Source organism: Patagioenas fasciata, chromosome 2 (genome assembly GCF_037038585.1).
Source record: "Patagioenas fasciata isolate bPatFas1 chromosome 2, bPatFas1.hap1, whole genome shotgun sequence".
Classification (NCBI taxonomy): domain Eukaryota; kingdom Metazoa; phylum Chordata; class Aves; order Columbiformes; family Columbidae; genus Patagioenas; species Patagioenas fasciata.
In genome coordinates, this window is record NC_092521.1 from 167711952 (window position 1) to 167727892 (window position 15941).

The following is a 15941-nucleotide window of genomic DNA, read 5'->3' on the forward strand; positions in this document are numbered from 1 at the left end:
GATATCTGCTATCAGGTCCCAGTTCATACACACAGGCAGTTGCCATAGATCAGCTTATATGTGATAATTAGCTAATTGTATGGTAGCTTGACCATTACACTACAGTAATTTCACTGCATACTTCGACCCTAGCATTTAACACTCACTCTAAGAATATGAAGAAAAGTTACGGTGATTAAACCAAAGTATGTGCATGAATGGTCAAGACTGCAGCAATCTTGCTTCATGCCTTTTTCCTTTGTACTTTTATCTTAAATATGCAATATATTCTGCTACTCTATGTACTGGTTCACATCAAGAGCATTTGTGAAACCAAGGGAGGCGGCAGGGATCATCAATCTTCTTGTTTCTTCCCACCAACTTAAATTCATCCTTTTTTAAGGTTATGTTGTTCCTCATTCATAGTTTCCTTCAGAATTGTCCGTAAACTTGTAGCAAGTGCTCCAACGGTACAACCAGTGCCACGGGTCACTGGTGTTCCTGCTACTGATGGTAAGGACCTGCTTATACAGTGATCCAGTCCTAGGCTGTTGTGTAAGGCACACAATTGCTGTAGCACCTGGTACATCAGCACATCATCGCCTTTCTGTCTATTTACATCGTCCCCATCTTTTCCAACCAAAATGATTCTATGATGCTATGATTCTAGATAAATCTCAAATAGTGCCCTGATCCCTCCCTAGTGCTGCTGTCGCACACAGCTGCTTCTATTTACTTTCTCTGTTGCTGGATGCTTTGTAAAGAATAGGAAAGGGAAGATCTTTGAGCCACGTATCACAGATTCCTACCTCTTTGATTGTCCCAGATGTCTCTACAAGACCACAGCGCTCTGGCTGGACTCTTTCTACAGGTGAACTGAGGGTGAAGTTCTGATTTTTGAGCACTGGATGTCCCATGGCCACGGTCCCTGCGCTAAAGGAAAAGGGAGGATGTCACAAATTGCAATGACATGTGGCCGGGTGGCGCTGAGTAGCTACGACAGCTTGGAGGAGAGCAGGCTCACACAGCAACCCCCTTCACCACAGATGGACTCTCAATAGGATGCCCCTGGGAGACAAAGCACTCCAGCCACAGCGGGAAGCATCCTTCATTAGGAAGAGACTAAAATATGGTTTGTATTGCACGAATAGGCAAGTAATTGGAGAGCAGCTCCAGCTCCAATTCACTCTGTGGTATCCATTACAATTGTGCTTTAACAGCACTTACATGGGCTGAGAAGGGAAGGGCACTGCAGGGAATCAGATGTGCCTGGTTAGGAGATTTTATTTTTTTTTAGAAACAAAGTGTTTTCAGCTTCTATCAAAAGGCTATTGTCAATTCAGATCAGGTCCTGCAGTCAGATATAAGGCAATGAAGGTGTTTTGCTAACAACCCTTTTGAAAGGTCACTAGCAGGTTTTAACTCTATGATTTGCTGCACCACAACACATCATTGGACTTGGTGATCTTCAAGATCTTTTCCAACCAAAATGATTCTATAAGCTGAAGTTCATTAGCAATGAGGGGTTGTCAAACTCTGATTTTCTAAGCCATAAACCAAGAGAATAAATGCTGCTTGTTGGTATGTGTGACCCTGCCATACCATCACTGTGCTGGGACACAGGAGCTTGTCTAGACCACCTCGTTTGTCCTCTTAATGCACCTGTGAAACATGTTCAGCCCTATTTCAGAGTTGGGGAACTGAGGCACACAAGAGGTAAGGACCAGATCTGCAATGGGACTTCAGTACCTTGTTCGTCCAATATTTAGCTACTATGGAGCCCACCAGGTCCTTGTCCTGTTTCCACCTAAATGCCCACTCCAGATAAGTTTATTCTACCAAAGACATGTATCTGTAAGGCTCTTTGACTCAGACCCTCTCATAGATGTTGAAGATCTACTCAACAGTCAGTGGAGCTGACGTTGCAGTTCACCTTATCTGAAGTGCTAACCACATCACCACTAAACTGCATAAGGAAAGATCACGTCATCTTCAGAAGACAAGGCTTTCATGATTATTATTCCATGGGGTTGTTTTTCACCTGTTTTCTCATTCCCTCCTTGCACCTCACTTTCAGAGTCTTTTCAGGAGCTAGAAATCAGAATGCTGTTCTTGTTGCATCAGACACACCGGCCTCGAGCCAAATCCCCTCTCTTTTTAAAGACATGCACTAAATAGGACATCATCACATCTTACCTGACCTTTGATACAGTAGAAGCTACAGGATTTAATTCAAAGACCTCCTTTTTACCCAGAATAACTTAACTGATTAAGACACACTTTCCTGAATGACAATTGGGCTTAACACAATGTCTACAAGACAATTTAAGAACAGGTTTATTTAGTCAAACTTGACAGTAGTGACCCAAAATATAGAAGGAAGATTGTTTTTGAATGAAGAAAAAAAAAGCAGAACTGTCAGTTCTTTTTGTGTTTCATTTTAATTCATTACTAATTAATTTCTAGACTTGTTTAATGTAGAACACCACTCAAAAAAGCTTTCTCTAAACAAATATAAATTGAAATAAAAAGTACACTTACAGCTGGGAAAAGTCCACTTAACTATAAAAATCAAGATGTCATTAAGGAACAGACGAATTTGGTGTCATATCCTCTACTTTAATTATATTCCAGACCATGATGTACATATGCTTATATACATGAAAATGGAAAAGGAACGTGCAAGCTACAACATAAATAGAAATTAAACAGCACCACCTTACCAGCAGGCAGTCTCATGGTTTATTCATGTGAAGTAAAAAATGAGAGAAGCTGAGATTTTCCTCCTGGATTCACAGCACAGCTGGGTTCTCTCTACACATTTACCATGTTCTCAATTAATGCAAGGGCTCTGAGGAAATAAAAGTTACCTAGATTCTTCATTGCAAACAGCTGTTTGGTCATTACTGTTATTTATATCTATAAAAGCAATAGGACCCCTGGTCTAAACTTTAATCTTGACTCCTTGACACTACGTTGTTTAATCTCCCTATGGTATTTCTCCTATCTGCTACAAATCTCTCCTACTGCTGGAGCTGTGAGAATCAGAGCTCTGGCTACAGAACTGAAGCCTCTAGACCAGAATGACCTGTTTTGGACCATTTTTGCTCTCATTTCATGGAATCTGACATCTGTGCTTTCTGACATAAGCTTTAGAGGGTTAAAGCAACAGGACTGAATCTCCAGTACTTAAATGCAACCCAAATACCCATCTCACATTCAGCTTTGCTGTTGTGACAGCTAGAGAATACGCTGCATGAGAATTACTACCTGCACATTTCACTACCCTTCAAGGGTCTATCAACTCCTCATTCCCCAGTGACAATGGGGTTTAAATCTAGTGTCCTTCCTCAACTTATAAGTGAGCTCCAATATCTGTCCCTGTATCAAATCCACGTGGCATTTCCCTTAAAATATCTCAAGGCAGAAGTAAGAAAAGAGCAATGTTTCTCTGCTAACAGTGGGGAAACTGAGGCACTGAGTGCTCATACAATAAGAGGTGGACGGTGCAAGGTGTAGATCACAGAACCACAGAATCGACTGGGTTGGAAAAGACCTCAGAGATCATCCAGTCCAACTCTTGGTCCAACTCCAGTCCATTGACCAGATCACGGCACTAAGTGCCGTGTCCAATCTCAGTTTAGAAACCTCCAGGGATGTTAAGTCCAGCACCTCCCTGGGCAGCCATTCCAATGCTGACCACTCTCTCTGCACAGAATTGCTTTCTAATCTCCAGCCTCAATTTCCCCTGGCAGAGTTGAAGCCCATGCCCCCTTGTCCTATTGCTGACTGCCTGGGAGAAGAGCCCAATCCCCCCCTGGCTAGAACTGCCCTTCAGGTCGTTCTAGAGAGTGCTGAGCTCACCTCTAAGCCTCCTCTGCTCCAGACTGAACAAGCCCAGCTCCCTCAGCCTCTCCCCATAGCTCTTGTGCTCAAGTCCCTTCCCCAGTCTTGTTGCTCTTCTCTGGACCCGCTCCAGCACTTCAATCTCTTTCCTGAACTGAGAGACCCAGAACTGACCACAGTACTCCAGGTGTGGCCTCACACCCAAATTTATATCATACACACAGGCAATAAGGCAACTGCTGTTACATTTCTATGAAGTCTAGTGCCATTTGAGATTGTCCTACAGTGTCTGATATCAGAGTACAAGAGCTGGCACATAGGACACTGTGCCCTGCTGGGTGAGCAGGTGGACAATACTCCACAGCACCTCAGAAAAGGCTGGATGTCTTTATCTAGGCTTGAATCTTACTCCCACTCACATTTTTAAAGCTAAGGAGCCATGAAACCACACCATAGAGCTGCAGGTTACTCAAGTTTTGGAGTCCTCCTCCCCTCCAGAGGGGCAATCCCTGTCTGAAAGGTGGGTTATGACAACATCAGAGGGCAGACGTTCAGAGTTTGGACACGAGCCCACACAGAGGTACATGTCTGGAGGAGCTACACAGCAGAAGAACTAGCAACAATCATAGAATCATGGAATAGTTTGGGTTGGAAGGGACCTTCAAAATGGCAAAAGCTTTAGATACGAACTCGTTATTGAAGTCTCTGTTCCTCAAAGATTTCCAAATTGTTGGGGAGCCAGTAAACTGGGGTCTACCATCTCCTGCGCTACTGGCGTCTTTCTGACTGTTTTAGGGACCTTTGCAAATCTTAAACCACATTTCTCTTTATTTTTTCTTCTTTTTCCTTTTTTTTTTTTTTTTGCAGGCTACCACAGAACCCCCGAAAAAGAAACCGGACCCTGTCACTTCGGAGACGGTGGTGATCTGGGGGCTGCGCCTCTGGCAGGTGATTGGTATCTTTGCCATCTTTGTCCTGGCAGTCAGTAAGTTCGTAATTCTCTGCCTTGCACCAACCACAGCACCACCCCAAGTAGGACCTGTTCCTGGAGGACTGCAGACCAAATGGCCTTGGAGGTTGCAGACTGAAGGTCTTTGGTCTCTGGCATCACAGGGCTACACACTGAGGGGTTTCTGCAGCAGGTGGAGGCAGATGGGGTCTTTGAAGGGACCAGAGGTGGGCCACCATAGCTTCATCTTGTAACATACTGATCATAGAATGTCCTGAGTTGGATGGGACCCACAAGGATCAAGCCCAACTCCTGTCCCTGCATATGACAGCCTTAAAATTCACACCGTGTGTCTGAGGAAGTTGTCCAATCTCTTATTCAACACTGTCAGGCTTAGGGCTGTGACACCTCCTTGGGGAGCCTGTTCAATGTCCAGCACCCTCTGGGTGAAGAACCTTTTCCTCATGTCCAACCTGAACCTTCCCTGACACATCTTCCTGCCATTCCCTCAGGTCCTATGATTGTTTACCAGAGAGAAGAGCTCAGTGTCTGCCCCTCATCCTCCCCTTGTGAGGGAGCTGTAGACCACAATGAGAGATCAACAAGTCCTAGCTGGTGGCATTCCAGAGGAGAAAAGAAACTATAGGGCTGTACCATAGCTGGGAATGCTTTCAGCTACAGCTACCACATTCAGGCCCAAACGTGTTTTATAGCCATGGTCCGTATGTGACCTCTTGTAGTGCTGTCCCACGTGCCGATAAACCTGAAGAGATCTTCGGTCACAGCCAGATCTGGCATTAAGGTCCCTAACTCTCATTCTGGGTGCCAAAACTCTCACTTCATTTAATAGAGCTTTCAGGACTCAAAAGAACCCCTCATTTTTTTGGACCCAGGCACTAGGAAGCCACTGTCTCAGAGCTGGTGACTGCAGTGGGATGGGACCAGATACTCTCCCAACTAACTTGAGGGATCTGTCTGGGTATGGGCAGTTTCCCATCTGAATGTCTTCACCTGGCTTCAACGCCTTGCATCCCACTCTCTAGGAACAATATGTAAGGAGCTTCACTGTGCATTGCAAACTGCCATCAAGATCTTCCTTATGAGAATATTATTTAGGACATGGTCATAAACCTATCAAAATTTAAAGGAAGGATCTTCTGCTCGTTCCTTGAGCCAAGTATAACTTCATTAAAAAATAGATCAGTTTGAGATGAATCAAACTTGATAAATCTATTTTTCTTTCCCATCTTCTTGTTACTCTCTAGACTTTTGCAAAATGCTTAACTAATTCATGTGTTCCAGCAAATGAAGTTACACTAACCCATATACAATTCCCTTGAGCCTCCTCTTTTGTTAGGGACAGAACCTGTCCCCATTCCCTGAAGATAAATACCATCAGCTCAGAGATCGCTTGAAATCCTTACCCACACCAGGAAGGACATCATCCAGCCATGTGGACTTAGATCCTTCTAAATCTCCTAGGCATTTTTATCACTCGCTTCTCATTCTGGCTTGTGGCCCTAATTGCTTGTTAAAATTAATTTAATGGGTGAAGCAATGGAGCATTTTAAAGTGACTAAAGGGATGCCTTGAGTGCCTTAGGTTTCTGCATTGCTTCTCCTCTTACTCTTCATAAGTGATGAACACTCTCCAAAACAAGGTCCACATGCAAGCTCCTGGTGAGGAAAAGCCACAGGTGATGCCAACCTAGACCTATAAAGCAGAAGCTGTTTAGGAGAACATGGGTTTGCTGGGCCAGCTCTAAAAAATACAGTATTGCAGAAAAGAGTTTTCTGGTGCTCCCTGTTATTTTTTAATTTGCTGGCAAACCCACATCTAGATATCACCCTAATTTAATCAAAGAGCACAGCAGCCTGTGTGGTGTTGATTCCTCCCATATCAGCAGAGACAAGTCACTTGTTGGTGCCACAGCTGTGGGTCACCCATATCAGTCTTTCCCTAATCCTCTTCCTGTTGTGTTCCCGGGTTTAAACCAGACATTCACATTTGCAAACCAAGCACAAGCATTTTCCTCTGTTTTCTTGTCCCCTCATTGCCTTTTTCTGGTCAAACACCACACCCTATGCCCAAAGTCTGAGGGATAACTACTTCTACCACTTGCCTGCCCTCAATGAAGCTTAGGCTAATTCATCACATTCCACACCACCCTTTGCAAACAATCACAAGAAACACCACAGAGCTAAGTAAATATGGCCAGGTTTTTAACCCCAGTGACTCCTGTGAAATAGGCATCAAAATTAACAGCAGGATCTTTAGAATGCAAGTAGACTGGTGAAAAGGTTTAATTATTTTTCTAGGTTTGAGTGGCATCAAATTGTAAGGAAATTTTCACCCAGTAGATCTGATTGTTTTGCTGTTTGCTAGGAATTGTTATTACCGGGTTTTTTAGGGTTAGAAGAATAGAAAGTTTGCTATGTTGGCAAAACAACATATCAGATGGTGCACTTCTTGAAGGAAAGAAACCACAGGGGTTTTTTGTTACCTAAAAGTATCAGTAGCAAGAAGTAAAATCTGTTTACTTGTCTAGCAACAGCCTATAAAGGAAATATATTACAGAAAACAACACACAACAGAGTTACTGCCTACGTATTGAAATTGCTGAAAGCAGTGAGTGATGTGAAATTAAATACTTTTAAAGATCTGTGTTTAGACAAGCAAACAAATAGGTTATGTGCAAATCGATAAAGTAACATCTGCTTTAAGGTTCAATTTCCCGCAAACACACACAGGTAGTTCAATAAAATCAGACCGTTATGTCAACCTGCTACAGATATATATTACTGGAGGAGTAAGAAAGTATTTGCTAGGAGATCACAAGGTTCTTGGTTGCTGAGTCTCAGAGTAATAAATATATTCAGTGCATCACAGCATATGGTAGAGCCAGTTTTTAGCTCTATTGCTCTGTTAGTCTTTTTGTTTGAAGAACCTTTCTTTTAATGAGCAGAGGGGATTTGAGAGCAACCATAACAACTCAGCTTTATGAAAACAGTAATTATTTGGTGAAGACAGCAACTATTAACCAAGTCTGTGATCCAAGTCATAACAAGGCAGACTCAAACTTAATGGCATTAGGATAACAGAATCGTACAGTCAGTTCTCACCAATTTCTCGTATCTTGCTCCAGCAACATCATCCTCCTCCTCCTCCACTTCGCAATCCCCAAAGCATTGATGGTTTCCCAGCTTTACCAGCAAAGCTTTCACTCTCAGGAGCAGACACAGGGTTTTCTGTGAGTGAGTTCTTGGAGGCTGCCTTGGTATCAGTCCAGAAAAAGCAGACAACGTTGTACTTTTCTAATGGGATAAGAGCTGGAGAAGAGCTTTAGTGTGGCTTCCTTTTCCTGGTTCCAGGAGCACCTTCCCAGTCAGAACAAGAGGGTCGCACAACCTTCTAACAACACCAACCCTCAGCACAAGAAGGCAGAAGAACATCCTTCCCAGAGCTTCTCAGGGGCTGCACATGATTTCATTAGCTTACCATCTCACCTTGTTATCAGGGCTTTAAGGGTGTGTCTACTTTGTCATGTGAATTCAGGTGAGGAGAGGAACTGAGATGCTCTTAAATTTAGTGCCCCCAACTACTTCACTGTGGAGCGCTTGAAATTTTCCTTTTCCTTTCAGCCAAAACGGAAAAAGAAGATAATTGCTCCAGAGATGCATAGTCCCAGATATACATGATAATTGCTAAGGGAAGCCACAGGACCAAACTAAAGCATCCTATCTAAAACACAGGTGGTATGGATGGCAGATCCTCCTGGCTCCTCCACCCCACAAACCTGCTCCTTGTGAGTGACATAGCTTGCAAATATAAATATGATTTGTGTGGTTTCCAACTCGCACTTTTAACAACTTCCACAAGGTGGCACCATCAGATAATAAAAGGCAGAATAAATGGTCAAATCCAAAACTCGCTTAAATTCCCTTAATGAAAAAAAATTAAAACCCCTACATAAAGGCATTTCATTTGTCAACACATGGCAGCGAAGAACATCTTTCTGCCAGACCCATCCATTTATTTTTCCTTCATTTCTGCTCTGTGATATGGCACAAGAGAAATGAAACTTTGGGGGTAAATCAGCTCACAGTAGAGAATATAACTTAGTAGCACATGCAGAGCACCACTCAGGTGATGCTGCAGGCATAACTGCATCATTACGCAATTCTTATTCATCCACTGAAATATCAGGAATATCAAATCTTTTTGCTACAATGGGAGAAGGCACAGGAGAACTCATTTTTAAAGCAAATACAACCGCTACAGGGAAAAAATCTGCAAAGAAAGGGAGGAAAAATAAAGTTGCTCCAGTACAATGCAGAGTAGGCCAACTCACTGTTGCTGCTCTGCCTCCAAGATTTTAACTCACTTGGTTAAAAGAAACCTTCCTTGCTATGTATTTGAATCAGGTGGAACAAGGCAGGCCATTAGGCTGGTGTCGAGGGTTTAGATTGCAGGGTGACAATCAAACCCTGGCAGATGTATTGTTAACCTCCTCTCCTCCCCCCACGTCCCCCTTTTATCCCTCCCTCTACCCCCTTCCCACTACAGACAGGCAATGGGGAGGAAAAGAAGGACAGAGAGAAGAGAGGTGGAAAAATTAAAAATGTTTTACTAATGCTACTAATAAGAATAGAGAAAATAATACAAAATATACAAAACCAATCTTGAAAGTCTCAGCAACTGCAGAGCTGGCACCCGAAGTCCCGGACTGGACTCTGCAGCCAACTGGAGCTGGATTCAGTCTGTCACTGTGCCTCAGTTCACAGGGACAACCAGCAAGGTCTTCTCGTAATGACTAAGCAAAAAGGGAAAAAAGGCAAAGAGTGATGAGATCCTCATGATCTCCCGCTTTTCTATGAAGTATTAATGTGAATGGAATGTTATACACAGTTGGTCAGTTTCTTGGTCACTTGTTTCTCATTGCCCCTCTTGGGAGATGTCCATCCATGTTTATCAATAAGTTTGCATTCCATTGCTATGTTTATCAAAACATGTATCTGGTTCTCCAGGAAAATGCAGCTGATATGAAGGCTTTAGCTGACAGGCAAATTCACTAAATGAGAAACCTGTTTTTTACCAAAACCAGGACAGCTGGCAAGTGTCCTGACAGTGACCCCAGAAATCCTTATCGGGGCTGCCTCAGCAGCTGGGATAATTCAGCTGCTCTGGGTTGCTCCTCCAGTGCTGGTTGATGAGAAAAGAGACCCCTTGCAGGCAGGAGCAGAGGTAACAGTTCCATCTGTCTCTCTCTCCCTTGGAGAGACTTTGATGAGACAACAAAGAACTGATATGAGATGAAGTGTCAGGAGGATTTTATTCTTTCAGGAGCACTGCTATCTGTTGTTTTGGGTTTTTTTTGTCCTGTCGCCTTGATAGTATGGGATTGAGTCATAACCTTGGAATCTTGCACGGCCTGTTTCATCCACAAAGCCTGAGGACTTCGCAAACTGTGGAGGAGAGGATGGTCCTGATCCATCCCTGGGAAAGCCAGGAGTTGGCCCAAGGCTTGCCCAGTGTGGTCTCCATTGAGTCGCCCTTTCCTTTGGCATCAAAACCACCAACAACATTTTTTAAGAATCCGTGTGGGCTGTTTTCCTCTGTATTACTTTGGTTTCGAGGTCTGCTGGTTTTCATGTTTACTCAGGTCTGTTGACAACAACCCACCGGGGAGGATGCAGACAGCACCTCTTTGAGTAATGCTTTGAGTAATGTCTCCAGAGAAGGAGACTCCACAACCTCTCTGGGCAGCCTGGTCCAAGCTCTGGCAACTCAAAGGAAAGAAGTTTCTCCTCATATTCAGATGGAACCTCTTATGCTTCAGTCTGTGCCCGTTGCCCCTCCTTCTTCTGTATCCTACCAGATTGATGTAGAAAGTCAACCAGATGTATTTCAGGGACCACAGGCAGGGAGAGACCCTGTTCCTTATCATTCTGCTTTGAATCTCTACTCGAATGGAGAAAGTGAAGGAGAAGGTAGGATGGAACAGTAGCAGGAGGTTCCCATGTGGGGTGGGGTTGCAACAATGCTGTTCCTGGATCCCACTGCAGTGTTCCAGGCAGGAGCTCATGCCTTGAATTCAACTCAAACTGAAGACCAAGCTGTTTTTGAATGGTACCCTGTTATAATTACAGGAAACTGCAGAGCTGCCTGACCTGGTGGTGGACTTTAGACCTCATGCCCATGAGTGGGAGACCTTTAATTCATTGGTATTATTCAGTGCTGGTGTTTTAGTGAAACCAGAACAGCTCTGGGGCCACGGAAACAAGTTTGCTCACTGCATGTCCCCACACGTAGCCCACACCAGGTCTAGTACTACTGGAAATAGGGCTTACCTGCATGAGAAGTGACAAAGCAGTGTGCTAAAGCAGAAGCTGGTTTCAAAAGCAGGAGATTCAGTTCCAACCTCTTTTTCCCTGTTTTTGTGTCCTCCTGCAAGACCTACCAGAGGTGCTTTCCCATTCTCACCCATGCCAGTCAAAGAGTAACATGTATCCCCAGATATGAGCATCTCCTGATATATAACCATGGACATGAAAGCTTGAAGAAGCAGGTCTGTTGTCAGGAGGGATGCTTGGGAGTCGTGAATACAAAGCTTTTGCTTATCTGCCTGTGTAAACTGTGGGTCTTTCCCTGAACATGTTTCAAGAGAAGTATAAAATAGTGTGAGAATACGAGGGGGGCTCACACTGAACAAATGTGTTCCCAGGAATCAAATATTATTTAGCAAGCAGCAACAAAGCTGTTAAACGTCTCAAATTGAATTAACTGGCTGCAGCTTAATTTGAATTGTTAGAGGTTTTATTTACCAAATTGCTGTGGGTGTTATAATTTAAATGCCAGGCAAAAGATTTACCCTATTAAATAGCCATTACTTTTTGGATGGCAAAACTACCCAGATGTTTTCCTCAATGTGCAGAATTTCCCGTGTGGCACAGATAATTTAGGCTGGCTCAGGGGTGCTTCACATGGTGTTTTTTGACAGAGTCTTTAGCATCTATTGTATTTTTAAACACTGCATCACCAGCAGCCCAGCAAATGAGAAACACTCAAATGATTGGAAACTGGCAAATGTTACCCCAATCCACAAAAAGGGCTGCAAAGCTGACCCTGGCAACTACAGGCCTGTCAGCCTGACCTCGGTGCCTGGCAGGGTGATGGAGCAGATCATCCTGAATGCAATCACACAGCACCTCCAGGATGGACCAGGGATCAGACCCAGCCAGCATGGGTTTAGGAGGGGCAGGTCCTGTCTGACCAACCTGATTTCCTTTTATGATCAGGTGACCCACCTAGTGGATGAGGGGAAAGCTGTAGATGTGATCTATCTAGACTTCAGCAAAGCCTTTGACACTGTCTCCCATAATATACTCCTTCAAAAGCTGATAGCCCATGGCTTGGACAAGTGCACTCTCTGCTGGGTTAAGAACTGGCTGGAGGGCCGGGCCCAGAGAGTGCTGGTAAATGGGGCTGCATCTAGCTGGCGGCCAGTCACTAGTGGTGTCCCCCAGGGGTCAGTGTTGGGTCCAGTCCTGTTTAACATCTTTATTGATGATTTAGATGAGGGGATTGAGACCACCATCAGCAAATTTGCTGATGACACCAAGTTGGGGGGCAGTGTTGACCTGCTGGAAGGCAGGAGGGCTCTGCAAAGAGATCTGGATAGACTGGAAAAATGGGCTGATTCCAATGGGATGAAGTTCAACAAGGCCAAGTGCCGGGTCCTGCACTTTGGCCACAACAACCCCCTTCAGCGCTACAGGCTGGGCACAGAGTGGCTGGAGAGCAGCCAGACAGAAAGGGACCTGGGGGTACTGATTGACAGCAAGCTCAACATGAGCCAACAGTGTGCCCAGGTGACCAAGAAGGCCAATGGTATCCTGGCCTGTATCAAAAATAGTGTGGTCAGCAGGACAAGGGAAGTGATCCTTCCCCTGTACTCTGCATTGGTGAGGCCACACCTGGAGTATTGTGTTCAGTTCTGGGCCCCTCAGTTCAGGAAAGATATTGAGGTGCTGGAGCGGGTCCAGAGAAGAGCAACAAGACTGGTGAAGGGACTTGAGCACATGACCTATGGTGAGAGGCTGAGGGAGCTGGGGTTGTTCAGCCTGGAGAAGAGGAGGCTTAGAGGTGACCTCATCACTCTCTATAACTACCTGAAGGGAAGTTATAGTCAGGTGGGAACTGGTCTCTTCTCCCAGGCAGTTAGCAATAGGACAAGGGGACATGGGCTTAAACTCTGCCAGGGGAAGTTTAGGCTGGATATTAGGAAGAAGTTCTTTACGGAAAGAGTGATCAGGCATTGGAATGGCCTGCCTAGGGAGGTGGTGGACTCACCGTCCCTGGAGGTTTTTAAACTGAGATTGGACATGGCTCTTAGTGCCATGATCTAGTAAATGGGCTGAAGTTGGACCAAGGGTTGGACTTGATGATCTCTGAGGTCTTTTCCAACCTAGCCAATTCTGTGTGATTCTGTGTGATTCTGTGTGATCAGGATGCACAGAATATTACATATTACATACAGAGGTGGATGAAAGGGAGGGGGGTACTGTCCTCTACCATAGAATACATCGCTTGGCACAAGGTATGGTTCTTACATGGTGAAAATAGGTTTAGCCCCTCTTTTGCCCTCAGCCCAAGTTCTCACATGGAACATTTCCTTCTGTTTTAGAGATGTTTTGCACTTGTGTACTCACAAAATAACCCAAGCTCCCAAGCTTATTGGCACCAGCACGTGTAGCTCAAGCTGAGCACAGAACAGGGTGCTTAGGAGGAAGTTCGGTGTTGTTCTTTTACAAAAGAAGGTTCATTTTTAAAGTATTCCTATTAATAAGTAGCAGATGTTCTTTGTTGTTGTTTATTTTCATAACGAACTATGCTGTTCTTGTTTTGTACTATGTCATCTTAAACTTCCATTGTTGTGCATGTTCACAGACACATGCACCCCCAAGGTTGCTACAAAATAAGTTGTTGTGATCCTTATCAGCTAAAAAGCACTGAGATGCCATTTTCTGAGGCTGGGTTCTCTGAAATGTGGCAACCATTGGGTGGCATTGAGGGGGCTGTGTCTGGAGGCTCCAAGAGGAAGGACTAGGGTGTTGGACAATGGTGGGGCTCCAGAACATCGCCTCTGTGTGGTTTTTCCCACCAGCTGGAAACTTAACCTACTTCTCCATTCTTCCTCCCACTGAGTGACCATTAATGCTCAAGGCAATGGGGTGATGGAGATTTGTGCACAGGCAGACTGTCACCAGAGATGGTAACTGTGAGGAGTGGCTGTGTTGTAGGGCACAGTGTACAAGATAGTGCTGTGCTTGAGGTCCACTCGGGACAAGTATCATAGAATATTTTGAGTTGGAAGAGACCTTCAAAGCTCATCCAGTGCCACCCCTGCCACGAGCAGGGACATCTTCACCAGCTCAGGTTGCTCAGAGCCCGTCCAGCCTGGCCTGGGATGTCTCCAGGGATGGTTCATCCACCACCTCTCTGGGTACCTGGGCCAGGCTCTCACCACCCTCAGGGCCAACAATTCCTTCCTCATGTCTGGCCTGAATTCCCCCTCCTTTAATTTAAAACCATCACCCCTTGTCCTATCACAACAGGCTTTGCTCAAAAGTCTGTCCCCATCTTTCTTATTGCCCTCTTTTAAGTCTGCAAAGTCCACAATGAGGTTTCCGTAGTTCCTTCTCTTCTCCAGCTGAACACCCCAACTCTCTCAGCCTGTCCCCCCAGTAGATCTGTTCCAGCCTTGGATCATTTTTATGGCCTCCTCTGTCCCCTCTCCAGCAGGTGACTTGTGTATGGATTTTTGGATCCAAAACTGAAATTCAGACTTGCAGCCTTCCTGGGCAAACCCACTTGCTTAACTCTTCATATTCAGATATATTATGACTATTGTTATTTTGATAGACCATCATAATATTAATTCCCACTTGCCCTTCATGTGCAATTTCATGCTTGACCCACTCTGCGCATTTTCTCAGCCCCGTTTGGAGAACAGGCACAACCCACCATCTTGCACAAAATTCAACCAACACCAAACAACAGGGGTTTTGCAGATTTCAAGGGCAGAACGAATAACAACCCATATCCCTACTTCCCAGTAGATGTAAATTAATGTAAGCAGCAGTCATACGTTACTTGTAATCAATTATGATTTGAAATCTGTGTGTATCCATAGGACTACATGAGGTCTGGGAGTAGACTTGTTTGAGCTGCACAGATCAGATCCAAATACGCTTTTTTGAACTTCCCAAGTCACAAGATTAGCTGTGGGTGTTGAGATCCTGGGTTTTGTTGCTAGCTTTAGTTTAACAGAAAAAACAAGTTCAGCTTATGGACTATTTTTTTTTAACAAATGCCTGACAAGAGCTATTTTTCTTTATTATGGAACAATCATCCTTAGATCTTGCCTCACCCAGCTTAAGCTTTGGCTCCTCCTTGTGACAGCTCCTCTCCTTGCATGGAGGTGATGGAGAGGGTTCAGTCCCAAATCTCTCACCTGCTGGGATGGTAAATGCCACCCCTGCTCCCCATCTTTAAGGTGGGATGGTGGGGAATGAATGTTAGAGAGCTCCACCGTGGCCTGAAGAGCTACTTCACTAGGAATAAAAGACCCCAAGAACAACATAGAAAGCATAGTTGAAAGGAAAATTCACTAACAGAGAATCGGTCTTGTTTTAACCCAAACCAGGACAATCAGGAGCTTTTTTTTTTATTAAGTCTTGTGTTAATGAATAGCTCAGATTGCCAGCCAGAACATCTAATGTGGACTTTGTTTCTGTGATTCATCTTACTTATCTAGAGATGTCTTTCAGGTCAGGTATCTAGAGTGACAAGATGAGAGAACAAGTGGGAATAACTGATCTGTTTGCTTTAGATGTTTACCTAAGGATGAGATGACCTGTGTCCTCAAGTGCCCTGACTACCCTCTCTGGGTCTACACGGATGCCCCAGGCTGCTCCCAGTGACTACATGCTTTTATTTTTCATCCCACACAATATATCCTAGCTCAGAAACCTAACTTTGCTCAGATCAAAATTTCCTAAGGAAACACTTGTCCTAGTGAGAGGTCCCACTCTAACCCCTATTTTTGACCAGTGAGCTCAGAATAAAGACAAAGTGGCTGCTGTTAAAGCTGTCCTCCTTCCCA

General features: G+C 44.5%; 1 protein-coding gene across 1 annotated transcript in view; it reads left to right on the top strand.

Moving 5' to 3' along the window:
* TMIE (transmembrane inner ear) overlaps positions 1 to 15941 on the top strand; it is a 36699-nt gene that overhangs the window by 8285 nt on the left and 12473 nt on the right. The window contains exon 2 of the mRNA XM_071805547.1: positions 4693 to 4810. Within this exon, the coding sequence (XP_071661648.1) occupies positions 4693 to 4810 (118 nt within the window). The remainder of the gene's footprint in view (positions 1 to 4692; positions 4811 to 15941) is intronic.